We start from the raw sequence: 27460 nt of genomic DNA, 5'->3' as shown, positions 1-27460 counted from the left end.
ACATAATAACAACGACCACAACTATTTTACTTGTTAGTATATAAATTCCTTAAGCTAATTCATTTTTAAAGGATAAATGTTTGGTGAATTAGTTTGATTACCTTTTTTTGACAAATATTTCTCTAACTTACTCAGCGAATATTTACTGTATCTGCTATCTACCAGGCTTATTTCTACATACTGAAGGCACAGTGGTTAAAAAAAAAAAAAAAAAAGATAAGCTCCTGCTGTCAAGGAGCTTTTTTCCAGTAGACAACCAATAAATAAGTAATATAATTTCACTAGTGAGAAGTGCTAGGAAGAAACTAAGGCAGTGGCATGACAGTGAATGGTTTAGGTTGAGAATAGCTACTCTACTGGGGGAAGGGGTCAGGAAAGACCTCTTGCAGGAGATATGTGATACGAAGCCTGAATGCCAGCCATGTGTTCCAGGTAGAAGATCCCAAAATAAATCTCTGGAAACAGGAACAAACAGAAAAGGTCGCTATGACTACAATTGATTTACTTATATATGCCAGGCACTGTTTTGTGTTTCCCAGGTATCAACAGATAGTAATAATATCTCGAGATTATAAACAGAAGGGATGGAAGAGTGGTATGGTATAAGGCCAACAATATAGGCAGGGCAAAGTCAGGAATGATCTTATAGGACACTGAAAAATTTGGATTTTATTCTAACTGGAAGGGGAAGCCATTGAATATTTTAAGTAGAAAAACTACATGACTAGGATTATGTTTTATTTTATTTTATTTTATTTTTTTTAAAGATTTTATTTATTTATTTGAGAGAGAGAGAATGAGAGATAGAGAGCACGAGAGGGAAGAGGGTCAGAGGGAGAAGCAGACTCCCTGCTGAGCAGGGAGCCCGATGCGGGTCTCGATCCCAGGACTCCAGGATCATGACCTGAGTCGAAGGCAGTCGCTTAACCAACTGAGCCACCCAGGCGCCCTAGGATTATGTTTTAAAAAATAACTCTGGCTACTGTAGTAAGAATGGGTTAGACTGGGCCAGGAGTAGAAGGGGGGAAGCCAGCCAGTCAGAGGCTATTCTAATAATCCAAATGAGAGATAATGGTACCTTAAATGGTAGCAGCAACGATGGGACAGAAGTAGAAGGGCGTGGGTTACATTTTCACAACAGAGTTGACAAAGTTGGCTGATGGACTTATATGAGGGTGATGGAGAAAAGTAAATTAAATTATTAGTTCTTCACTCTTTTATTATAAAATAAATCAGTCAAGAAAGTATAAAACCAGATTAGATAAACTTTCTAAGTTATATATACAATGATACTTTACTTTAAAAAAAAATAAAACCTTTTCCTACTAAAAATTTAAAAATACTTACATTTCTTTCTACTTCAATTAATCTGTCTTTAACTTTCAGAAGCTCTCTAGTTGTTTCTTGACTTTCTCGCTCCCATTTATTATCTTCACCAGAAGTTGGAGGAGAGCTCTGTACCATCCTTTCTTCATCTTGTCTCTGTTTAAGAGCTTCATAATTCTTTTTCACCTAAAATTTTATTTAAAATATGTTAATGGAGAGAAAAAGAATCACCAAAGTTATCACTTCTCACAATCAGACTCTGCAATGGTCTGGTGGATGTGAAAGACACTATTTAAAAATGTGATAAATAGTATGTATAATTATCATTACTATCATGATCACAATTTATGCTTTGTAAACTACAAATCCTTTTCTCCTAGAAAATATTAAATATACTCTGCTTATGTGCCATTCTCCAGTAATATATTCTGTAATTTCAGATCCTGTTGTTTATAATCTAAGGAATAGATTAACTGGACATAGACATGTTGCTAAATATTAATAATTATTTTTTGACCCATCTATAGCTGCATTTAGAAATTTCAGAAATCCCCATGTAAAGGACAAATGAAGACCTGACATACATAATAATTCCTTCTAAAAAGATACCTAAAGCTGAGGAATATCTATATATGTCTACCCTTTTAAGAAGGATATGTTGCCCAGAATGAGCTATATTAATAGATAAATTGATGACTTCTTTATTCAGATCCTAACCCATATATTATTACTGTAATTTATTTTATAAAAAGTGGGCAATCCAAGGATTTATCTTACCCAGGGTTTTCTGGTGTGATTACAACCAAATCCTACTTTAAGAGAGTCAACTCAAAACTAAGAACTTGGTCATCCTACATTACCAAAATTACTGATTAACTTAATAGCTCTCTTCAATTTAAGCTGATTATTATTATACTTCTCTTAAATCATTAGTTTATATTAGGAGACATTTATCACAAATTTCTAAATTAAAACCCAAACTTACATTAAGGCAAAAATATAAATGTCTAAAATAATTCAGTATCTAAAGCAAACCTTAAGAAAGCTTATGACTCAACAATAAGCTTTGCTACTACTGAGTTAGAAAATGATGTGAGACTAAAGAAAAAAGAAGCCCAAAACAGAATATAATTTAAAGCTTGGCTGAGTGATCTAACAGGTGTTCTGGGATCCTAATTTTCCAGGTTTTTTAAAATTTTAATACCCTAATAACAGATGAGTGACATCATTTCCAGTCTCCTATTTTACATTAATTTCCCACAGGGTCTTTTCTCTAGGCTTATAAAGACTATAGACATATGCCATTATTAAAGAAGGGGAGTTGAGAATAAAACTCAAAGCTTCTTATTTTTAGCCCATTGTTCTTACAACTGAGTTTCAAAAATGGTCCCTTTACCTTATGTATCCACAGAATCTCTAATTTATGTTCACATAAAAAATGACATATTTTCCATCGAGGTTTCTTAGAGGCAGCATATAGGTGGGTTTTGCCTTTTAATCTAATTTATTAATCCCTGCCTTTCAAATGAGATGTTTAGAACTTTTATATTTAATGTGATTATTGATCTGGTTTGTTTTAAAACTGCCATTTTGCTATTTGTCCAATCTGTACTTTTGTTCCTCATTTTTTTCTTTTTTTGTTTTTTGGATTTTTTTGTAATTCTATTTTATCTCCTTTGCTGGCATATTAGCTATACCTTTTTGTCATGCTATTTTAGCAATTACTTCAGGCCTTCAACTCATATTTAACTTTCATAGTCCTCAAGTGATATACCTCTTCACATATAGTATTAAAAGCACAGTCTAATTTCGGTTTTATGGCAGCCTAATTTCCTGTTTATGGCAGGGAGCTAGTCTAATAGTTATGCCAAAATGGCTGGAAATGGGAAACAATGATGAAATTTTAAATCTCTGCAGACTTGAAATGCATATATACCAACCCATACCCAAACTGGCTGAGTAGCTTCATGAAGTTGACTTTCTTTGCAACCTAGATACTGCAGATTAATTAAATCTGGCACCAAATTTTACTTTATTTTTTGGATAATCCTTCATGTTAACTAAGCAAAATTCTAGAATTTCTTCTGTAACAATATATGTTTCATGGTTACAAATACAAAAATGATGGTGTGGGCAAATGGGGAACAAAACCTTTTTCCTTTTCTGTATGAGAAATTCATCTTTGGTAATTGTGTTCTTAGAAACCTGAAAAAATTGGAATGTTCTGTGTTACCAGGCAAGATTGCATATGAGAAAAATGACCCAACTGGTAAATTATATTTAGACTGTAAAAATTATAAATACCTAATAGGAAGCCATATCTTTAAACTTCTCTGAGCGCAGCAACTCTTAAAACTAGTGTATCCACTGTGGAGATCTTCTGTCTATGCCTTCAGAGTTTTGTAAGAGATGATGACTACTATGGAGCATGGAGTCTCAAAAGACAGGGCAGCTCCTGCACGCTCAATGTGAATCTCATCGTCTTGCACCTGAATTGTCATCTGGTGGGAATATGACTTTCAGGCAAATATAAGAGGAACCCATGACAGTGCCCTGCTATATACTGTATTTCCAACAGTGTTCTGAATCAAATGGTTCTAAATGAGACCCAAAGTAATCTTCTCAATCCAAATGTTTAGTTGATTGTAAAACCACTCCTGGTGGTACTATAGAGATGATAAAAGGGGGAAAAAAACCCAGAACATGATTTTACCTATATCTACCATATACTAATCCTAGGGAAGGGACAAGCCCCTTTGATTTAAATCTATTTATGTAAGGGAAAACAGACAGTTGCTCCTGCCTTGCTTATTTCACAGAATAATTCCAAATATCACAAGACAGTGGATCTAGGAGAAAACCTCAAATTAATGAGATCAAGTGCTTTCATATACCACACATACTATTTCCCTCTATTTGGTATCCTCATACCCATATCTTTGCCCATCAAACTTATACCTGGATTTTCAATCAAAGTGTGTTAAAGTGAAGTGTCAGTATCACATTGAGAGCTTTTCTACATAGAGTAAGACTGCCTCTTCCCCATCCCATTCCCACCAAACTGATAGGTCTCTAACTGCATGGAGGACATATGCACAGGAAATAGAATTAAATAAATTACAGTGTATAAACAAAATATAGTTTGTCATAAAATGACCAAGATCTGTTACTCTCAAATTTAAGAAAAAGGAATAGACAGAATATCAATGATGTTGCTTTTTTGTTTTCTTACTTTAGACTTTTCTGCCCAAATATTTGACAATTAAAATTCTTTCCAGGGAAATCACTTACTGTTTTAAGTTCTTGGCGCAACTGCTGGTTATAATTTGTGGATTCTTCTAATCGAGCTTCTAAAGCAGCAATTTTTTCTTCTTTTATTTCAAGGGACTTCTTTAGAGTGGATTCTAATTTTGATTCCAAAAGTTTGTACCTACTATCCAAGTACAAAAATAACATAGTTCATCATTGGAGGCAGATGTGAATGTCAATATTTTAGTTAGCTTTTTGAATGGTGGGTTCATAAATATATTTATAAATTAAATATTTTTTACAGAAAGGACAGTGCATGAATACAGTTTGAGAGTCAATCACAGACTATGGATTATGATGAATTCTTACACCTGAGAACCTTGATAATTAAACCAAATAAAAAAGTAAAGTACATACATGAGAAATTTTATCACATTCTGCCTTTTACTCTAATTAATTTGTATATATATGTTTTCTGCTCAACCAATTTTTAAGTTCATTAAGAACAGAGAACAAATGTCATTCATTTTGGTATTGGCTTGAGTAAAGAGACATTTTTAAAGCATTTAATGAATCTAACTTTGAATATGTTGAATGTGTGATGCCTGAGTTGCTTCTAGACTGTCTAGACAGAGATGTCCACTAAGCGGAGAATAATGTGGCTATCAGGTAAGATGATGGATGGCAATGCAGAGCACTCAGAATAAATGATTAAGAGGCCTAAGAACATAACCCTAGGAAACTATATTTAGAGAAGTTATAGGAAAAGAGCTGTTAAAAGAAAAAGACAAGAGTGACTGCTTAGCACTCTATTTGTAACTCTACCACTAAATTTACTTTGTTGCGTTTTATCTATTTATACATGCAAACCCACAACTTAGACTATCTATTCCTTGATGGCAAGAATATCTTAATTGTATCTTAAAAGGGTCAGAGGGAATGACATCAATGAGAAAGATGAAAAGGTTATACTAATAATTAGGGACATAATCTAAGATTAGAGGTAAAGACAGATGCAGATACACATAAATTCCAAGATGGAGGGGATGGAATGTTAAAGGAATTTATGTCTGTGAGCTTTTATTTTCCTTGTGACACTAAGGCTAACTTAATGGTTGAGAAAGAAGCCAGTGTAGTGGCTTAAGACACTTCTTTTACTGATCTACCAAATTTGATTATGGATGATCTCAATTCCAGTTCTTAAAAAAACTTAGTTCAATATATACCCTTAGCTCCATTTCTAATGCTTTCATTAGATACATAAATGTGTAGATTAATGAATGCATCATATCTTGCCTAGATTATTTCAATAGCTTCCTAACCGGTCTCTGTGCCTCCAATTTGCCCCTTTTTTGTTTGTTTTAAAGATTTATTTATTTGAGAGAGGGGGCAGAGAAGGACAGAGGGAGAGAGAGAATCTCAAGCAGACTCCCCACTGAGCTTGGAGCCGGATGCAGGGCTCTGAGATCATGACAACAGCCAAAATCAAGAGTTGGAAGCTTAAACGACTGAGCCACCCAGGCATCCCTGCCCTTTTTCTTTTTTAATTTTTTATTGTTATGTTAATCACTATATTACATCATCAGTTTTTGGTGCAGTGTTCCATGATTCATTGTTTTTCTAATCCATCTTTCATGTCACTCTAAGAATTACTCAGCATATCTCTGTGCTTTATTTCCATGGAATGCCCTTCTCCATCATTTCTACCTTGCAAATTTCAGTCATTCTTTAAGGTTCAGCTGAAGCATTATCATTTCCTTCATGCTGGATGATCAGGAGATGATAAGAGCTCAATTAACACCGACAAGCTGTTTGAATTAAGGTTTGGGAAGGGGTGCCAAATAATATGAAGTACTCATCTACAGCTGGGTTCTAAGAGGGTCAGTTAGGGTAGCTACATGGTGTACTGTTTTTTTCTCCCCTCTACTAAATGTCTTACACATGACAGGTAATAAATCTGTGTGAATAAAGAAGTGATGCATATTTAGTATCTATATTAAGAGGTAGTCAACTCAATTGGCCCTTAACTATTTAACTCAAATAAAAATAGTTTCTCATGAAATAGCTGTATGATTAATCCAATTATGGTTGCTTGAATCCATTGTTAGAATGAATGCCTCAAATTATTTCTATTTGTTATTACAGAATTATTAATCTATTCTATTAACTGAATATTTTCAAAATTACATAAACAAAACCCATATAATCAGCATTAATTTTTCCTATATACATTTATTTAATATAGAATATAAATACTAGAACATTAATAGTGAGTAGACAATAAGATACAAATTATATTACAAAAATTTCAATGAATTAAGATCTAGTCTACATAAAACAATATTTTTAACAATACATACTTCTAGTCTAGCTGGAATCACATGGCTGACTGGATGCTAAACAGTAGACTACTTGAAATCTGTCTGACAGACTGTAATTACCATGGAGAATAAAAATTTTTAAGCTTGTATTGATCATTCTCAAAATTAAAGGGTGTATAATTTTTTGTTTGTCAAGCCTTATTTTTCCATGTTATTTTTATACCTTAATTACCTCAGTGTATTTTCCTTTGTTTCATACTTCTCCTCCACCTCTCTTTAAGTCTACTTTAGCACACAAAATAAATGAAAGAACTAAGGCATTTAAGCACTTGATTCGAATAAAAACTAACTTTATATTTCAAGAGGGAAGGGTTTGTTTGTTGTTAATGTCTCATTCTACTTTCATAGGTAATTACAGCCTCTGGTCTTCTGCTACCTGGGTGGCATCCTGTTTTCCTATTATGTAACTATTTATAGTAATATTTTAGCATTTTTTCTTTTATCAATATTAGGTTGTATTTATCTGGGTTTTTACTTTTTTTTTTCTTATAGAACTTTCTCTATGGGAAGAAAGGAACCAGAAACAGGGTGAAATACATAAATATTCTGTAGTTAGTACAGGAAAGAATGAGCAAAAAGATAACAATAATTTCAACTTTTTGCCAAATAGACTTAATACTTACCTGTCATCAGTACTTTGCTCATCATGTAAGAGTCGCTCTTTATTTAATCCTATCTTCTCAAGCTCATGAGTTAATTTTTCAAGATCATTATTCATTTGTTGAGTCTTCAATTTTTCACTTACCAAATCCTTATTTTAAAAGGAATGCAAAACTCACATAAGTGTCATGACCATGAACATCTAACAAATTAAGCCAAGACTGTAACTACCACTATCCAGGAATACATATTAATTCAAACCAGGAATACAGAAACGTTGTTGTTGAATTTTTCCTTCATCAATAAAAAGTAGTTAAGCAACAAAATAACCTAGTTCAAACAATATGGTTTTCCTTTTTTGTGTTTTTGCTAATATTTAACTTTTTGTGTTAAAAACTAAAAGGAAAAACTCTTTACTTGTGAACACTTTAGGTTTGAAAACTGTGAGAAAAAAGATACATATCCATTAACTTTTTAATAATGAGCTAGGACTTTAGTGCATATTTCTTCCTATGAAAATATGCTGGATGCAGCACCCTTCTTACACCACAAGCACCCATCTGCCAGCGGAAGAGCCCTAAGATACTGATATGAAGAAATAGGGCACATTCTTAGAAGTTCAGACACAAGGAACCTGTCATTCATGACTGTAGGACTGTATAACGGAGAAGAAAGCCAAAAAGTTAATAATGGGTCCCTTTCAATGTCTCTTTAGCAGAAATGCAGACTTCCCAATATGACTTTCTGCCAGAAGGCTAACAAACTTTTTAACTCAACTTAAAGGGTTACCATGTATAGTATAGCATAGGGATAGCAAAAAACAGCCAAGCATGCTGTCTTCTAATCTACACCGTTTCACAGGACCTACTGCCAATCAACTTCTGAAAGTTTCACAACTCTTCTCAACACACAAATCCAAGCAACTAAAAATTGTTCAGTGTTCACCTGATTTGCATTCTCAGGCTTAGAGGTCAAAATTCATTGGGTTTTGGAGTCTGAAAGATCTGGACTTGATTCCAGTAATCCAATTTTGCCATTTATTAGCTGTGTGATCCTGAGTAAGTTACTTAATGTCTCTAACGCTTTCTTATCTAATGGAAATAGTATCTATAGAGGATTAGTTGTAAAAATTATAGAAATATACATAAATACAACTTATGAAGCCCTTAGCCCAGTACTTGGCACATAGTTAGCATTCAGTAAATAGTAGCTATCATGCTTCCTATTATATGTTAGCATTTAGTAACAGTCTTGATCAAATATTTTAATATTATTTTGAAACAAAATATAAAATTACAATGTAGTAAGTGAGATACCGCATGGAAATCTTATTACTATACTATAATATCTTAAAAAATAAAATTTACATGTACTTCTTGGTGTAACAAAAGTAGGAAACTTAGGAACTGTTTCTAGTTCTAATTCCAAATTTGTACTTTGAACCATAAACAGATGATGCAAATTTCTGATGGGTTCCAATAAAACTTAACAAAGCCCTCAATTAAAAATATAAAAAGAATTTGCCTTAAATTTAGGTAACTATATTTACCTCTCGTAATGTAACCAAAGTTTTTATATCAATAGTTGCTCTTTTCACAAGCTCCTTATTTTCTTTCTCTAATTCTTTCAGACGAATACAGGATTCTTTATAAATACTGATCTCTTTGAAAAGAGTTTTGTTTTCTTTTTCTAAATTTCCAATTTTCACATTATTTTCTTCTAATGTGGTATCTTTTATTTCTGCTTGTTGTCGGAGTCTTTTATTTTCCTTCTCCAGTTGTTTCTTATCCTTTTCCAGTTGAGAAGTCTCTTGCTCTAATGATTTATTTTCTTTTTCTAGCTGTTCTAGTCTTTTGCTAGATATTTTTAACTCTTCTAGGTTTTTCTGCAATGTTTGATTTTCCACCTCTAAGTCTTGTAGTTCACTCTCTAATTGCTGAATCTTTTTATTGCTGTTTTCTAGAGCTTTCTGTAGCCTTTGGTTTTCTGTATCTAAACCCTGGTAGCTAACTTCTAAGCGTTCTGTCTTCTTGAAAGATGCTTTCATGAGTTCCAAACCCTTCTTAAGTTGCTCTTTTTCACTTTCTAGTTCTTTATTTTCTAGTTGTAGCTGAGCCATTTTCATGCTTGCACACTTCAAAGATTCCACATTCCTTCGCAGTTCTAAGTTTTCCTCATCTAGTTGGGAATTCTCTTTTTCTAGGGATTCTAACTGAAAAGTAAGGTTTTTAAAGCTATCCAATGTTTTTTTTAATTTCCTATTTTCTCTTTCTAGCTCTGAATTTTCTTGTTCTAAGGCCTCAATTTTTTCACAAGTAATTTTTAAGTTGGTTATCTTTTTCTGTAACAATTCATTTTCTTTCTCAAGATGATGCAACTCATTTTCAAGTTCTTCTGCTCGTTCTCCTTTTTCTTTATAATGTTCCAATTCTTTTCTAATTTGTCTTTTTTCAAACTCAATCTTGCTTAGCTTGCTACTTGTTTCCTTGATCGATTCATGGAGAATTTTATTTTCTTTTTCAATATCTTTCACCCTTGCTTCAGCACTTATCTGGGAGCGCTGCCTTAAGGAAGACACAGTTTGATTCAGATGTTCATTTTCCTGTTCCAATATTTTAATCTAATTAACAAAGAACAAAAGAGAAAATTAAAAACTTATTTGAGCATAAACTAAATATTTTAAATTACAGTTTTCCTTTCTAAAAAATAACAAGGAAATTGGAACATAAAAGGGTGCTAATTTCTATCTTACTCTTAATTCTGACAAATATTTACTGAGAGACCCCTGTGTACATGTACTGCCAGGTCATTAAAGTTCTTCCTTTAGGGAGTTCATAATGTAAAGAAATGGTTGGGAGAGATGTATCTAATATTAATCAAAGTGATCTTCAGATTATTCACAGTTACAGGTTTCAAATTCAAATAAGAACACAGGTGAAATGTACACACATATCTCTTTGTGAATATAGCTTTTATTTTCTTTAAATAAATTTTGCAATGCATATACACAGTGGGTTCTTAATAAATATTGCTATATTTAAATGTGTATATGTGGGTGTGTACTCATTCCCCTAAGAATTCTAATTTGGAAACATCAAAATAACAAAATCCTCTGGTATGCTTGAAAACTAATCCATCCAATTTATATCATGGCGTAATTCTGTGGTTCTCAAAAGTCAGTGTTAAATAGCCCCTGAGAACCTTGTAAAAATACAGATTCATGCTTAGCTCTAGAATTTTTATTCTGTAGCTCTATAGAAACCTCTATTTTTACAGGTAGCCTGAGGACTATACCTGGATAATATAAAAAAAAAAATCATTTTACTTCTAAAAAAGTAACAGAACTTTAACATAGCAAGTCAATCAATATATCCAGTTCTCAGTTTCCTAGAACATAAAATGAGAAAGATGAATAAACACTGGAAAGCAAATGAGAATGCATCCTAGAGGTAGCAACCACATCTTCCTCTTAAGCAGGGTTGGAGTACAGCTGCATTTTCCCCCAACTCCACTCAGGAACTTTATAATCTTCAGTCCTATTCTACAGACACTTGGAAAGCACAGGTAACTGCAAAATTTTATACCAGATAATTATTAAGCATATTGGCCATTTAAAAAATTCTAAGCTTTCCCTCAACTTTCCTAAAATACATAAGATATAAAATGAAGTAAAACCATAGTTACTCTAAAATTTAAGCAATTCTAAAATATTTTCCTTTTATGAACATTTTTGTTTGCCTAAACTTTAAAATAACTTTTGTTAATGCATTTTAAAGTATACTGCTTAATAGGAAATTTATGAACCTGTCTCTCTGAATTTTCTCTAAGTGTTTCAATTGTTTTTTCAAGCTGAGCTTTCTCCTTCATTAGATCCTTGCTTAAATTCTGACAGTTCTGAAGACTTTGCTTTTCTTGAATAATTTCATTTTCAAGAATTTCAACCTAGAGAAATTAAATAAAAAAACAATGTGTCATTCAATATTTTACAACAGTGCAAACATTATTTTCAAATAAAAAATTAAATACAGTTTTAACACTCAAATGGTGAAATTTAAGAACTGAGTAGAGAAATTCAAGTAATAGTCCATGCTACTTTTAGCAGCTGTATAAAAAATGCAGACATGACTGTCTTTCTTAACCTGTGCATCTTTGAAGGGTACATTTGTACTTCTAAACACAAAGATAAATCCAAATGAATATATGATAATTATGTGCTTTATGAAGACCGTACAAATCTTATTGAAAGACTCTTCTGGCTTGAGGAGATTTATAAAGTAAAATTTTAATTACAGTCAAGTAATTTCAGTGAAGAAGGAAGAAGAGAATATAAAAGCATGAATGAAAGATAAGAAATAGTGATTTAAGTTTAATGAGGAAACAGAAAGGGATTAGGTTTAAAATAAAAAGGAGAGAGGGAGAAAAAAGGAGAATAATACTAGAGAAAAAAGGGCTGAACAAAACTCCAGCAAATGTTTATACTCTAGGTTTAAATTTCTTGTCAGTTACACATTTTAAAGATATGATCAAGTATGTGGTTAATAAGGATAAAATAGCAAATTCCAGTTTAAATTATGCCAAATTGATTTTCCCATTAGTATACAACGTATTCAAACCAGGCAATAAAAGAAAAAAAAGATTTAGCTATATAAAATATTCCACTTCAAGTTAAATATTAATTAAACCCTTATGTCAATAGTGAAGAAGTCTAAGATCTGAATAGTCTTACATAAAGCAAGTTGAATTTTCCTGTTTTATTATCAATGGAAGATAACCATATATGGAAGACCATCTTCCAGTAATATCTCAAAAGCATCAAGTCACAAATCTTATCCAGTTACTCAGTTCAACATATATATGTTCAGGAAGGTTTTAGTTATTAATTATGAATCCAGTTCTCCCATTAAAGATTGAAATATATGGGTAACAGTTATTTAATTAAACTCATTTGTTGTTTTATATGAATGGAATTCAAGTGAAACATTCAGTTTACAAAAGACATCTTTCATACAATGAATTTATAAAAAATTGCTAGAATCACTAAAAATTTATTAGAATTCAAAGCTAACTTTAAAATCAAATTATAATTTCCAGACCCAATTATAATGATAACCAAAATAAAAATGTTCCAAGTTCTAAATAACCACTCCTACTTTTATACTATATCGGTTGTCAAATGCTTATTAAGATTATTTGGTTAATGGATTAAAAATGATGCAAAAATGTCTTAAAAGAGTAAAAATCTGGCAAGATAATCAAGGAATCTATTTGCATTATCTAAGGCAGTGGTTCTCAAGGCATGGTTCCAAAAAACCAGGAAGACCATCACTTAGGAATTTCTTAGAAATGAGAATTCTTCACCCCTACCCTAGGCAAGACTACCAAATCAGAAACGCTGGGCATGGGACTCGGCAATCTGTGTTTTAACAAGTCCTGAAGGTGACCGTGATGCATACTATAGTTCAAAAACCAATGGTCTAAAGGTTAGGGAGATTTTCATAAATGTCTAAAGGTTAGGGAGATTTTCATAAATGAGTCTAGATACCCAGAATCTAAAGAAAAAACTAGACATGGCTGACTAGATATAGAAATAAAAAGGAATACATAAGGACATATGTATAAGAATATTTATTATAGTATTGTTCACTGTGACCAAGACCCAGAAACAAAAGTGAAAGCACATATTGGGGAGCAGATGTGATAAATTCTCTAGATGATAAAAATACCATGTATGTTGTCATGATACAATTCTATTTATCTACAATATGTGAATGTGTGTATGCAGAAAGATACTCAAAAATAAATTACTTGGTCTGTTGCACAACTGGAATATTTCTGTTGAACCAAAACCTAGTTAAAATTCAGGTTTCATAGTGCCTAAATTGTGGTCCTTAAATACCATTTCCCACTAAAAGGAACAAGGGCTTTCTGGAGAAATGGCTATCTCCAGATTTGGGGCAGGAAATGTTTAAGAGAAGTAAATTATGGCAAAAGCACAGAGGTTCACAACGGGTGCTAATGTGTGTCACAGGAATTCAGAAAGAGGTAGGATATAAGAAAAACAAATGCAGTAGATTGAAACACTTCAAATATTTTTAAATCCATGAATTCATAAAGACACTAAAACAAAAAACTCATTAATTATCTCAGGAGGATATGAGAGAACCAATTCTTTACCAGGAAACTGGTAGATAAAGGGAAAGAATCAAACATTCATCCTGCTTTTCCCATGAGAGTTCCTTATCAGGATTTTGCAACCTCTGTTGAATTAAGGGATCAAAGCAAACCTTTTCCATGACAACTAACATGACAAAAAGAAAGACAACTAGACATGTACCTCCTGACTGAAAAAGACTCCTTACAAATGTTCTTACTAAAACCTTGATTTGAACCTGATTAAGCCTACAGATAAAATAAGACCTATTGGGAACAAAAGAACTTGCGAAGTGACACAAAAAGGATGCAGTGAGCAAAATCTAGACTGTAGGAAAACTAGATTAAACCACCTGGTTTCTTTAACAGAAAAACTACTAGGTAAAAAGAGTAAACTTTACATTAAAAAAGACAACAGACATCAGTTGATTGAATGTATTGATCTTATTCTAATTCAGACTTGAACAAAATGCAAAAAAAAAAAATCCCAATAGATTTGGAGAAACTGAAATGATAACCAAATTCTATTAAATTTTTAAGTGTGATAATGTCATTGTTCTTGTTTTTTTAAAAAATTCCTTACTTTTAAGAGATATATAAGAAGATATTTATTGGTGAAACGATACCATGTTGAGGATTTACTTCAAAATCATCTAGTGGTTATGGGGAGAGCAAACAAGGGTAGAAATAAGATTGCTATAAGTTAATTGTTGAAGCTGAATGAGTATAGAAGTTCGTTCACTTCACATTGATGTATGTTTGAAAATTTCCATAAGTTAAAATAATGAGAGTACATTAAAAACTGGAAAATAAACATTCAACCACAGGGCTATTTATACTTTTACATATATTCTTTAACTTACATTAAACATTAGTTTTTATTTACCTTTTTACTTAGTCTTTGATTTTCTTTTTCAATTTTCAGGATCTTGGAAGTGTTGCCTTCTGCAGAATCCATAGTACTCCGAAGTTCTTCGACAGTTTTTGTCAGACTCTGGTTTTCCATCTCCAATTTCAATAACCTGCTTGATGTTAACTCATTCACCTCATGGCCCAAGGATTTTTGTGGTGCTATAATAATGAAAAATACCGTCACTGGTAAAACTATTCTCATTATTATTTAAAATAATGAGTGTAAATGTACTACATCACCTGGTCCTTAACTTGATAAAAAATTTATAGTTATACAAGATAGACAAATGAAAAAAAACAAAAGATAAAAGATGGGTAAACCTTGAATTTTTAATGCACCCATGAGCATTCTAGAGAAAAAAAAATACAAAATTTAGACTGAGTGGACTACAGAGTTTCAGTTCTAGTTTCATGAGAAACTACCTGACAATGCCCAAGCCACTTTAACCTCAGTGAATCTTATGTTACTTGTACAAAATATAGTTATTCCTCTGTGTGTCTCACAGAGCTATCGTGTGATTCACATAAGAATTATAAAGCATATCCTATGCCACATCTTCAAAAATTAAAGGAAGACAGTCTAAGGGAAAAAAAGAATCCCAATTTCCTAATCCTGATTCTGAGAAACACAAGACAATATACATTGGTCACCTCGAAAAAGTCTTTCTCTAAATGAAGAATTGCTGCTAAACTTGAGTATAAAAAGCAACATGTATACCATTTTGCCAAAAAATTCTATTTCTAAGTAGATTTTAGCTTATTACATTTTTAAAAATAAGAAAATTCAGTTTCTAGTTCTATATATGATGCAAACCAAAAATATTATTTTTAATAACCCTACAGCAGATTCATTAAATATTTTGATGATATAAAAATTCAGATTTAAAGTGAAATATGATACCTAGATTCATTTTGAAATCTTAGATTTCAGGAAGGGAAATGGAGACGTATGGGAAGGCACTCTAGGTCTATCTTTGTGTATGTTTGAAATTCTCCATCATTAAGTAGAGAGAAACACACACACACACACACACACACACACACACACAAAACAAGATATCCCCAACAAGTATATAAGCATACATTCTTTTCAAAATTAGGTAGACTGAAGTAAAGAAAGCCTCAAATCTTAGTTCTAGTTTTTGTTCTAGTTAGCATATTATTCTTTAATTGAAAGCTGGTACAACTGATAGTCACTGACTTTTTAAATTCCATTAGTTGTCCAAGTCTTGAAGTAAAACTACTTCATGATCTGTAGTCATGCATTTCAATTAAACAAGATTAGACTACAATACTCAATATACCTTACGAATACTTTCAATACTATGACTGCATTTCAAAGTTGCTTCAGGTCAGACTATAAAGAATTAAAAAGGATGCTTACAACACATTTTTAAAAAGTAATCTCTATGTACAACATGGGGTTTGAACTGAAGACTCCAAGATCAAGAGCTGCATGTTCTGCTGACTGATCCAGCCAAGTGCCCCCTTACAACACATTTTTAACAAAATATTGTTTTGTTAAATAGGGAGGCTGTCTACATGATAATCTTAGGTGAAAAAAAGAACCTGCACTGTATATAGACATTGACCTGATGATGTCTAAAATATCTATTTGTGTGTAGAAACATTTTGGAAGCAAATTTTTTGAAATGTCAAAAGTCACTGCAGAAATTATTAGTGACCTTCATTTCTTCCTTTATATTTTTCCACATCTTGCAAATTTTCTAGAAAGCAATTCCCTTGTATAGTTAAAAAAACAACAATAACACACCACATTAAAACAAGTATTCAGGTCTATGATCCTAATATGAATTGCAAAACAACTGTGATGATGATGATGATGACAAAAATAATAATAATAAGCACTCAAGTGCCTACCATTTACCAGGTATTCTACTAACAGCTTCATAAGTAGTAACGAATTCAGTCCTTGCAATATCCCTAACAAGGCACATACTATTATTGTTTCCACATTAAAAGATGAAACTCTTAACTGTGTAATTTTAACTAGTAGTAGAAAACAATTAAGTCTGAATTGTTTTCTTTTTAACTCAATTCACAAAAAAATACAGTAAAAAAGTTCCACAAGTCCTTAAAGTAACACATCTCAGCAAGTTCACTGGCTGGATATCATCATTACTGTGCAGTGAATTTACATGGGGTCCCAGAATTTGGAATTAGGTTATCATGTGTAAAATTAGGAAAAGCCTAATGGTAATAAATATGAGCCATCTTGTAGACGTAATTATCCTGTAAGCATCAGACTATAAGCTCTCTCAGACCTATGTCTACCTCACCACTATATCCTCAGGGCCTGGTATAATATTTTACACATGGTAGATCCTTAATAAATATCTGGAAGGAAGGAAAGCAGGTGAAATAATCTAACACTGGGTAACTGAGGAATTATGGAACTAATCTAATTCAAATAAATGTGACATGGGCATAATTTCAATAAAGTAAATCAGTATTAGCATAATCAAACCTATAACCCAAATAATTATCTGGGGGTCTTTCATTATCTCTAGGGTAAAATTGGGCTGGACTGGTTGGTAGGTACAGTGCTAAAATGGAGTACATATATTGATGAAAGTAGCCATGAAGATCCTTAACTTGCTTTACACTGGCTACATACTCACCTAAGAATCTTCCCACTATGTTACAACTTCCTATTTAAGTCTGTCTATAGTTAAAGAACAGGTTAACCAGGTAATATGACTTTTCTGTTCTATTGAGTAGATGGCTTTCTTTCCTAAAATAAATTAATAAACTGGTATCCCAGCTTCCTGTGATACTAATAAGAAACAGTGCGCCTAAATGACTATCAAATCTGTTACTGTGCTCATAAAGTTGAGTTGTAAGATGTGCAAAGATAAGGACCAGACCCAGGAACATGGAAATGAACATATCACTCTGTGAAATCATACCTAGAGAGACATCTGGCCTCCTAGATATCTCCAGCAGGGGAAAATAAAGAATTGTAAAAAAAAAATCAAAAAATGTAAGCATAAATACAACTTCACATATTCATTTATCCATTTAAATAAAAAAATACTGGGAATACCTTCGGAAAGTTCGCTAGTTCTGGATATTTGTTCCAACTCCCAGCCAAGATGTAATGATTCATCCATACTTTGTTTCTGTGCCATTTCCAAGGTCATATTTTCTTCCATTAATTCTTCGATTTTTTTTCTATCCATATCACGTTCCTTTTTTATTGTGAGGGAGTAGGAAGAGAAATGAAAGCTAACAAACTGTGCAATTTCAAGCTAAATACTCTATTACTTATAATTTTTATTTATCAGAAACTGAATAATATAAGGATAAATTTTGAGTTCCTTAAAATTTTCAGTTTGAAGGTGATAATCAGTTACAATTATTCATACTGGTCACTATATTGATCAGGTATCTGATATCCTTTTTATTTTATTTTATTTTTAAGTAATCTCTACACCCAACGTGGGACTCAACTCACAAACCAAAGATCAAGAGTCACTGACTGAGCCTACCAGGCACCCCGTCTGATATCCTTTTAAAGTGGCCCTTGGGGACCCTGAAAACTCCTTCATATATTTCAATATATATAGTAAATGATTTCTGACCCAATACTAAATTTTAGCAAATAGTTTTTTTTAATTTTTAAAAAAAGATTGTATTTATTTATAGGAGGGAGAGAGAAAGAGAGAGAGAGAGCAGGAGCAGGAGGAGGGTAGTGGGAGAGGGAAGCGGGAGCCTGACGAGGGGCTCAATCCCAGGACCCAGGGAGCATGACCTTAACCAACTGAGCCACCCAGGCATTCCTAGCGAATAGTTTTATTTCTACATTTTTTTATTTAACAAGAATTTTTTTAAGATTTTATTTTATTTGTTTGTCAGAGAGAGAGAGAATGAGCATAAGCAGGGGGAGCAGCAGGCAGAGGGAGAAGCAGGCTCCCTGCCAAGCAAGGAGCCCTGTCCCAGGACCCTGGGATCATGACCTGAGCAGAAGGCAGATGCTTAACCGACTGAGCCACCCAGGCCTCTCTATTTCTGTATTTTAAAGGCATACTTGCATAATAGCTTATTAGGGTTTTTCAAAGCAGAAGACAAAATTAATCATTAATACCACTCTGTAACAAAAGCAGAAATTTATATACTCCTGTTTTTATAAAGAGTTGGAAGCATCTAATTTATTTAGCCACCTCTTCTCTGTTAAAGCCACAGGAGTTAGTTGTCATTGTCATTATGGGGAAATCAGATGAATCTGAGAGATTTCCTAAGAAGCCAAGCAACTGTTCAACCTTACCATTTCCATATCATGCAGTTTAGCCTTTAGTTGTAAATTCTCTTTTTCTAATTCATGTAATTTATCAGAACGAGCTCTAGTTCCTTCTAATTGATCTTCCAACATGGTTTTTGTTTCTAATAAAACTTGATTGTCTTCTTTTAATTCCTATGAAAATTTCAAATAGGCTTTATCACAAATATGTTAATATCTGTTAATTTTTCAAAGCTCTGAAACATAAAAAATCTTTACTGTAAAATAAGACATTAAGCTGTCTTTATCAAAAGTTCTTTATGCAAGAGTAAAAGCAACTGAGTAACAGAGATACAGTTGATGTTTTCCTGGTTTCATTTTTTTTCCCCTCAGAACTTAAGCTATTATGCAAACATAATACTCAGTACTTATGCTAGGATGAGTAACACTACTACAGTTTCACATAAAATTGTCAGGGTGTATTTAAATTTCTTAGTCACAAGGATAAGGAACTAAGTATAACTAGTCTTTCTGATATTTAAGATACAATCTCCACAGAATCAAGGCTAATATATATATATATTTTTTGCTGCAATAGATCTCTCTACTTAAACTATAACTTGAAAGTGAAGCATTGGGTTTTTGAGTAAAATACCAATACTTGAGCTAAGACTCACACAGATCATAAACTAAGACTCCTATCAATAGATATTTTATATCAGCATCTTGAGAAAATGCTTAAAATCCATACGTTTTGAAGACGTGCTCACAAATCTGTCTTGCTAAACTACATGTCTGTGGTTTATAAAGTCAAAAGAAAGTATATTAAAACAGTGGCATTTATAAGGATCTCTTAACAGTGCCATGCATATACCGTTTAAACAAATGGCAAAGAATTAATAAGCACCTTGTCTTTGCTATCTACTGGGTCTATTTTTGGGTAACTTTCAGGCTAAAATGTTCTAACTATCTTTTTATAATGTTTTCACTTCTTGATTTTGCATACTCCTTCCTTCTTATCACCATACTGAAACTGATAAAACTTTCCTCTGTTTGGAGAAATGAAGAAATTAACTGAGAAAGAAAAACAGAATGTAGAAGCAAGGATCGTCAAATTCTTGCTGTCAAACAAATTCATGTAACACTGACTGCAACCATTAAGTAAGAAAAGCTGTCTTTTCTACACACACACACACACACACACACACACAAGGGAAGACGGAGAGAGAGTGCCTTCTTAATCCTAGTTTAGTATTCTGAGTTGAGACCAATGATCAGAAACATGCTTTGCTTTCACTTCTAGAAACAAGTCTGAAATTAGTAGAAGTATATATTTTGACAATGTGGGAAGGACTTCAAGTCTTCCTTACCTAAATAAAAGAATGAAAGAACTCCAAACAGCTCAATAAAATTAATAATGTCCAGAGATCCCTTTTTACAAGTATAAGCAATATGCTGATCTACCATAAAATAAGCACTTAAGAGTATTTATAATTTGTTCAACATTTTAAGTTTCTTAAATTTATTATGTGCATTTTAAGTGCATTTTGAAAAACCTAACTTTTTAAATAAAATAATTATGAAGAGCTTAAATTATGCAACATACCTCAACTCTTGCCTTATAAAATTCAATATCATGTAGTCTCTCTTTGTATCTGCTGACTTCACTTTCAAGCTTATCCACTCTGATAGCTTTTTCTCGAAGTGCATCTAATTCATCTCGGTACATTCTAGCAGAACGAGCATCCGAAAGCAAGTTCATGTTCTAAATATAAATACATATTAATATTTTCAGTATTATTTTCTATTTACAAATTGATAACCTCTGGTTGCACAACTCAATGAATTTTCTAAAAAAACCCCAATGAATTGTATCCTTTAAATGTGAATTTCACAGTATGTAAACTATACCTCAATTAAGCTGTTTTTTTTAAGATGGAGAGATATAAGGAAGCTACTGATGACGGCCGGTACTGACGACTGCTACACCTTGACCAGCAGCTGCACTGCCACCCTGGGCAACTTCTGAGGCCATTTCCAAGACCTACAGCTATCTCACCCCTGACCTCTGGAAAGAGACTGTGTTCACCAAGTCTCCCTATCAGGAATTCACTGGCCATTCTGTAAAGACCCACACCAGAGTCTCTGGGCAGAGGACCCAGGCTCCAGCTGTGTGGCTACCACATATTAAAAACATTAAGTGGATTAAAGCCTGTTAAAAAAATAAAAAAATAAAATGGGGAGATATATGAAGTCTTTTTTTAAAAAATCAAGAATACAAATTATTTTAAAATAGGTTTATATGCAAATACTAACATGCTTACATACAAATTTTTAAATAATGATCACTACTGAGGAATGTAAAACCTACTCAGGATATTTTTAAATAAGTTAACCTCTAGTTAACATAACCACCTGAAATTAATTAAAGGTGCAAAACTTTAAAATACAGGATAGTGAAAACACAGAAGAAGCAAACTGTATTACTAAAGTTGATCATTAGTTACTTTAGAGAAATTATGCTTTTATCCAGATATGTTTTAACATACCAAAATCCTGCTGAGTTTTTCTAAACTTCCAAGTGAATATTAGTTGCAAGTGATTAGTGCTTATCTTAATAACATTTTAAACAAATATCAAAAATTAAATCTTTAAAAGCTCTCTTGTAATCCTTTAGAACAAGTGATCAAAGTATGACCCAGGGACATCGGTGGGTCCCTGAAACCCTTTCAGCGAATTCATGAGGTCAAAACCATTTTCATAATAACACTAAAACATTATTTGTTTTTTTCATTCTCATATCTCATGAGGGTGCAGTGGAGTTTTCCAGAGGCTACATGGCATGTGGTATCTTAACAGACTGAATGCAGAAACAGATATGAGAATTCAGTAGTCTTTAATTAAGCCAGGCATTGAAGACATTTGCAAAAATGATTTAAAAAAAAGATTTACAAAAATGTAGAAGAGTAGCATTCTTCTAATTTTTTTGGAAAATAATGGTAATAAGCATATAATTTTTATGTTAACATGGAATAGGCTGAGTATTATTTTTAGATAAATATTTTTTAAATTCTAAGTTTTAATTTCTTTTTTTTTAAAGATTTTATTTATTTATTTGACAGAGAGCGAGTGGCAGCAGAGGGAGAGTGAGAAGCAGGCTCCCCACTGAGCAGGGAGCCCGACGTGGGGCTTGATCCCAGGACCCTGGGATCATGACCTGAGCCGAAGGCAGACGCTTAACTGACTGAGCCACCCAGGCGCCCCTCTAAGTTTTAATTTCAAATACAGAAAATACCAGTAGGTATAATCCTCATTAATTTTTAAATAGTAGAAAAGAGCCTTGACACCAAAGAGATTGAGAACCACTGTTTTACAGGGAGCACACATACAAAAAAAACCATGCTCCCAAGAAGAAGCAGAATAGCAGTCACAACGTATCTAGAAATGAAGATTATGATTCCCAGTATCATTCATATGAAAAGGTCCCAGTTTAGGATTCCACAAGTGGCGTATTCCCTGAATTTAAAATAGCAAGTTAGGGAAAGTAAGGAGAAGAAATAATTGTCTAGCCTTACCACAATCCTTACCATTTATGGGTAAAAGAAGACTTCATGCCTACCTCCAAATAAAAATGAAACATTACAAACGTTAAAAGAAGTGAATTCTTAAACAATCTTGGCTCAAGATGAGAAAAAACCACAAAACCTTAGTAAAATAAAAGTAACTTTTAAAAGGTAAAAAGTTTTGATCTTAATACTTAAAAGAAAAAGAGTAAAAAATTAAAAAGCATTCTGTCATCTGTAAGTTAACATAAAGCATTACCAGAGACTAAAGACTTAGGGAGATACACATAAAGCAGCACAGTTTACAGTAGAGGTATTCCAGCTCCCCAGCCCACGGGAAGCCAAATACATAAAAAGAGAAACTTGGAACTACCCCAGTTCTAAAAGGCTCCTTTGAATTCTAGGAAAGTTTGATATCACTGATATAGAAAAGTAAAGTCCAAAGACTTTGATTTCCAGGGCTCTGGCATTTTTGAACAGAAAAACACTGAAGAAGTCATCTTTAAGCTTCAGTAACCTTATAAAACATTAAGGTAAATGTTATAAATTTTAAGCAGAAAAATCAATTTCCAATTACTTACTGGTCCCATATAATAAAAGTTTCAGGTACAAACCTCTTGTTGCAGCCTTTTTAGTTCTATTTCCATCTGCTCAAGTTCTTGTTTACAGTCCAACAACTGTTCAGTCTTTTCCTCCCTTAAATGAAAATTTATTAAATAATCAGTTTACTGTTTTTGAAAACCATGATCATCATCTGCATTAATACAAATGTATTATGATTACTGAATATCTAGTTGAAAATCCTATTAGCCATATGCTAACCCAGGGGAAAAAGACAAAGAAATGGATATTAGGAATGTATATGATTACATGTCATCAATCAGATTCCTCCTTAAAATTCCCCAAAGGCTAATAACCTCAATGACTGACATCCTCTAAGTTCATAAAGTAGTTTCTCTCTCTTCATTTTTCTTGCCATCACCCGTTCTCACTCTCCTTTTTGTCTTTCTCCCTCTCAAAGGCAAATAAACTGGAAGCGTTTTTAAGCAAGGCACTACTATCTGGGTCTAAGTCTTAAAGGATCCCCAACTATTTTCAACATTTACAGTGGCCTAAAGGAAAGTATACACTGCTATACAGATACACAAAATCTTTATATCCTTATTGGTTTCTTCCCTGTTGTCTATAAACATCTTCAAATTTTCTCCTATTATTTTTTTTCTTCTTACACTCACTACTTCTCCCATTTTCTAACTCCCTTTCAGAGCCAAGCTGCTCAAACTCAAGTTTCCATTCACTAATTCTACTTTTCCACCTTCTGTTCTTTAATAAAAAATGGTAAATGTTCATTGTATAAAACAATCCATTGCTGACATTTCATCATACCTGTACTTTCTTTTTGAGGACCATAATTTTTAATGAAGAAATAGTCCCTTTCTGAACTCCATTTTTCAGGGCAATGAATAATGTTTTGGTAAATAAACCTCAGTATACATAAAACACGGTATGTTTAGGGGCACTTGGCTGGCTGAGTTGAAAGAGCATGTGATGCTTGAACTCAGGGTCAGCATGAGTTCAAGTCCCGTTCTGGGTGTATTTTACTTAAAAAAAAACACACACAAAAAACCCACCCCATCCTCTCCCCCAAAACCCTGTTTCAGGCCAGATTTATAAAAGTACATTACATGTTTAAAGGTTCTAAATATAAACTGTCAAACAGCCCTCCAGAAAGGTCATTACCAATTTATAATGCAAACAGCAGATCTAAGTGCCTATATGAAAAACAATTTAATAACTGAAAAATGCTGTGTTACTATTCTAATTTGCATTTGTTCGAATACTAAGACAACCTGGAAGAAATGGGTAAATTCCTAGAAATACACAAACTACCAAAACTGAAACAGGAAGAAATAGAAAACTTGAAGAGACTGATAACCAGCAAAGAAACTGAATCAGTAATCAAAAAACTCCCAACAAAGTCCAGGGCCAAATGGCTTCATAGGCAAATCTACCAAACATTTACAGAAGAGTTAATACCCATTCTTCTCAAACTATGGGGTTTCTTTTTGGGGTGATGAAAATGTCTTGAAATTAGATAGTATGTGATGGTTTCACAACTTTATGAATATACTAAGTCACTGAATTACATTTTTAAAGGATGAGTTTTCTTTTTTCTTAACATATAATGTATTATTTGTTTCAGGGGTACAGTTCTGTGATTCATCAGTCTTACACAATTCACAGCACTCACCATAGTACATACCCTCCCCAATATCCATCACCCAGCCACCGCATCCCTCCCAACCCCTCTCCACTCCAGCAACCCTCAGTTTGTTTCCTGAGATTAAGAGTCTCTTATGGCTTGTCTCCCTCTCGGGTTTCATCTTGTTTAAAGGATGAATTTTCTTATACATAAATGATCTCAACAAAGCTGTTATTAAAAAAAAGAATTTATAATTTGTATGAAAGAAAAACTTTGAAAATATAGGATCCATGGGGCAGAGAGAATTATTAAAGGAAGTCTTTGATAGTGTACTAACTACTGCATAAAAGTGAAATTTATAAGAAACTAATTATTCCATCCACATTGCAAATTAGGTGAGAATGTAAACTGGTACAGCCACTCTGGAAAACAGTTTGGAGGTTCCTCAGAAAGTTAAAAACCCAGCAATTACACTACTAGGTATTTACCCAAAGTGTACAAAAATACAATTTGAAGGGATACATGTACCCTGATGTTTACAGCAGCATTATCAACCAAACTATGGGGGCGCTTGGTGGCTCAGTTGGTTAAGCATCTGCCTTTGGCTCAGATCATGACCACAGGGTCCTAGAATCAAGCCCTGAATTGGGTTCCCTGCTCAGGGGGGAGCCTACTTCTCCCTCTTCCTCTGCCCCTCCACCTGCTTGTACATACACGTGTTCTCTCTCCATCAAATAAATAAAATCTTTAAAAAAAAAACAACAATAATAGCCAAACTATGGAAAGAGCCCAAATGTCCATTCATGATGAATGGATAAAGAAGATGTGGTATGTATATACACAATGGAGTACTACTTAGCCATCAAAAAGAATGAAATCTTGCCATTTGCAGTGACGTGCTAGAGTGTATTATGCTAAGCGAAATAAGTCAGTCAGAGAAAGAAAAATACCATATGATTTCACTCATATGTGGAAGAAACAAAACAGATGAACACATGGGAAAGAAAAAAATAAGAAAAAAAGAGAGGGAAGCAAACCATAAAAGACTCTTGAAAATAGAGAACAAACTGAGGGTTGATGGAGGGGAGGTGGGTGAGGGACGGGCTAAACGGTGATGGGTATTAAGGAGGGCACTTGCTATGATGAGCAGTGGGTGTTGTATGTAAGTGATGAATCACTAAATTCTACTCCTGAAACCAATGCTAAACTATATGTTAACTAACTAGAATTTAAATAAAAATTTGAAAAGAAAAAAACCAAATTGCAAGTTATATTTTTACTCTGCATGTCAATAAACTAAAAGCAATTATAATGCACCATCTGTAAGTAAGTATGCTACTAGTTAATCTGCATGTTCTCATTACAATTATTTATTTCCATTACATATAAGGCAACCTGAACTATTTTTAACCACCATGATTTCCATACTTCATTATTTTAGAAAGATCTGTCCCAACAAAAAGACTTAGAGCAAATGTTAATAAAAGAAATCTGTGAAGAAACACATTTTCAAAGGACAAAAAGACGGTATTTGATGAAATGTTAGTTATTGGGAATACTTACTATATCTGGTATATTTACTTATTCATTAATAATATTCACTTATATTTTCCAGTCAGCATATGAGAAACCAAATTTTATCAATATCTCTAAGTTGTTTGGGATTTTAATACACTCCATGGCCAAGTAAATTTCATTTAAAAATCAAATTCTAATATAGTGCAAAGTGTTAAATGAATTCACAACCATCATTACAGTTCTAATTGCATGCTTTATCTAAAGACTGGAGAAGATTGTGCTAAATTATATGGCACGAACTAGTGTTCACTGTTTAGGCTATCCATTAACTGCCAGTCAAACTAATAACAGCAATCTCTTCCCTAATTTTCCTGGTGCAGCTGTTTATAGAATATCCTGGGCGTGTTCACTTCGATAGATACATAATAGTGCAGACATCCACAATGAAAGCTGTATTTTTTTTTGTTTTCAAATTTTCCTATAGACTGTATATTTTTTCTACCTTGCATATTCAATCACTTTCTTAAACTAACTGCTTTAAATAATCAGTAAATAAACTTAATTGTTATATTGTGGCTTTAAATTTTAAATCTATACTCTGAAGCCCAAATTCCAGGAAAACAAACCAAACAGAAAAAAAAAAAAAAGAAAAGAAAAAAGGCCCAAACATAAAAATCCTTTGTTCTTTTTAAAGTACAAAATAAAAAATCTCCAGCAGAGACTGGTTATGTCTTTACATGTGATTCACCAAAGAATGCCTATGTGACATTTACACTGACATTTCTCAAATGATCTTTGAAAGTTAAATAAATATAATTTCATCAGCACTAACCAATCTGAATATTTACCATGTCTAAGTATATGACTCAGGCATTTCAAATACTCAACACAGAAGATACACACAAAATTATTTTCTGTAATACTGTATGCCAACAATTCGGTGTTTTATAACATTAATTTTTAAAGAGTTAAACTTATTGACCAAATCAGTGGTTGCCAGTATTTTAGATTTCAAAGAATATAAAATTTAAAAAAATTAAGAAGACCCCAATTTGCCAAGGAAGAAAAATATTTTATAAGAGAAAGATCATTGTAATATAAGAAAGGTAGGAAGGACATAAACTCAGAATAAAGGACAATCTTTAAATTGATAAGATCTAGGATTAGGAAAACTTTATGCCAGTCTCCTTATTTTTCTCATTTTGACAAATACTAGTGAAAACTCTGACACAAGCTAGCAGTTGGAACAACTGATCTATATTCCATAAGCTGAAAAAACATTTTTAGGTCACCTTTGCGACCATGTAAACTCAATGAG

The 27460-nt window shown here is 32.9% G+C and overlaps 1 protein-coding gene across 5 annotated transcripts in view; it reads right to left on the bottom strand.

Moving 5' to 3' along the window:
• The window catches only part of CCDC88A (coiled-coil domain containing 88A), a 118409-nt gene that overhangs the window by 33860 nt on the left and 57089 nt on the right, over positions 1–27460 (bottom strand). For all 5 annotated transcript variants that reach the window (XM_027620946.2, XM_027620947.2, XM_027620948.2 and 2 more), the window contains exons 9-18: positions 23036–23117; positions 20465–20623; positions 18907–19053; positions 17686–17830; positions 14593–14777; positions 11361–11498; positions 9106–10176; positions 7580–7707; positions 4618–4759; positions 1348–1512 (exon numbers count right to left, since the gene is read on the bottom strand). In XM_027620946.2, coding sequence (XP_027476747.1) covers positions 1348–1512; positions 4618–4759; positions 7580–7707; positions 9106–10176; positions 11361–11498; positions 14593–14777; positions 17686–17830; positions 18907–19053; positions 20465–20623; positions 23036–23117 — 2362 coding nt within the window. The remainder of the gene's footprint in view (positions 1–1347; positions 1513–4617; positions 4760–7579; positions 7708–9105; positions 10177–11360; positions 11499–14592; positions 14778–17685; positions 17831–18906; positions 19054–20464; positions 20624–23035; positions 23118–27460) is intronic.

This window comes from Zalophus californianus, chromosome 8, assembly GCF_009762305.2.
Source record: "Zalophus californianus isolate mZalCal1 chromosome 8, mZalCal1.pri.v2, whole genome shotgun sequence".
NCBI lineage: Eukaryota > Metazoa > Chordata > Mammalia > Carnivora > Otariidae > Zalophus > Zalophus californianus.
Note: the sequence above shows the minus strand (reverse complement) of the source record. Positions and strands in the feature narration are given on the sequence as shown.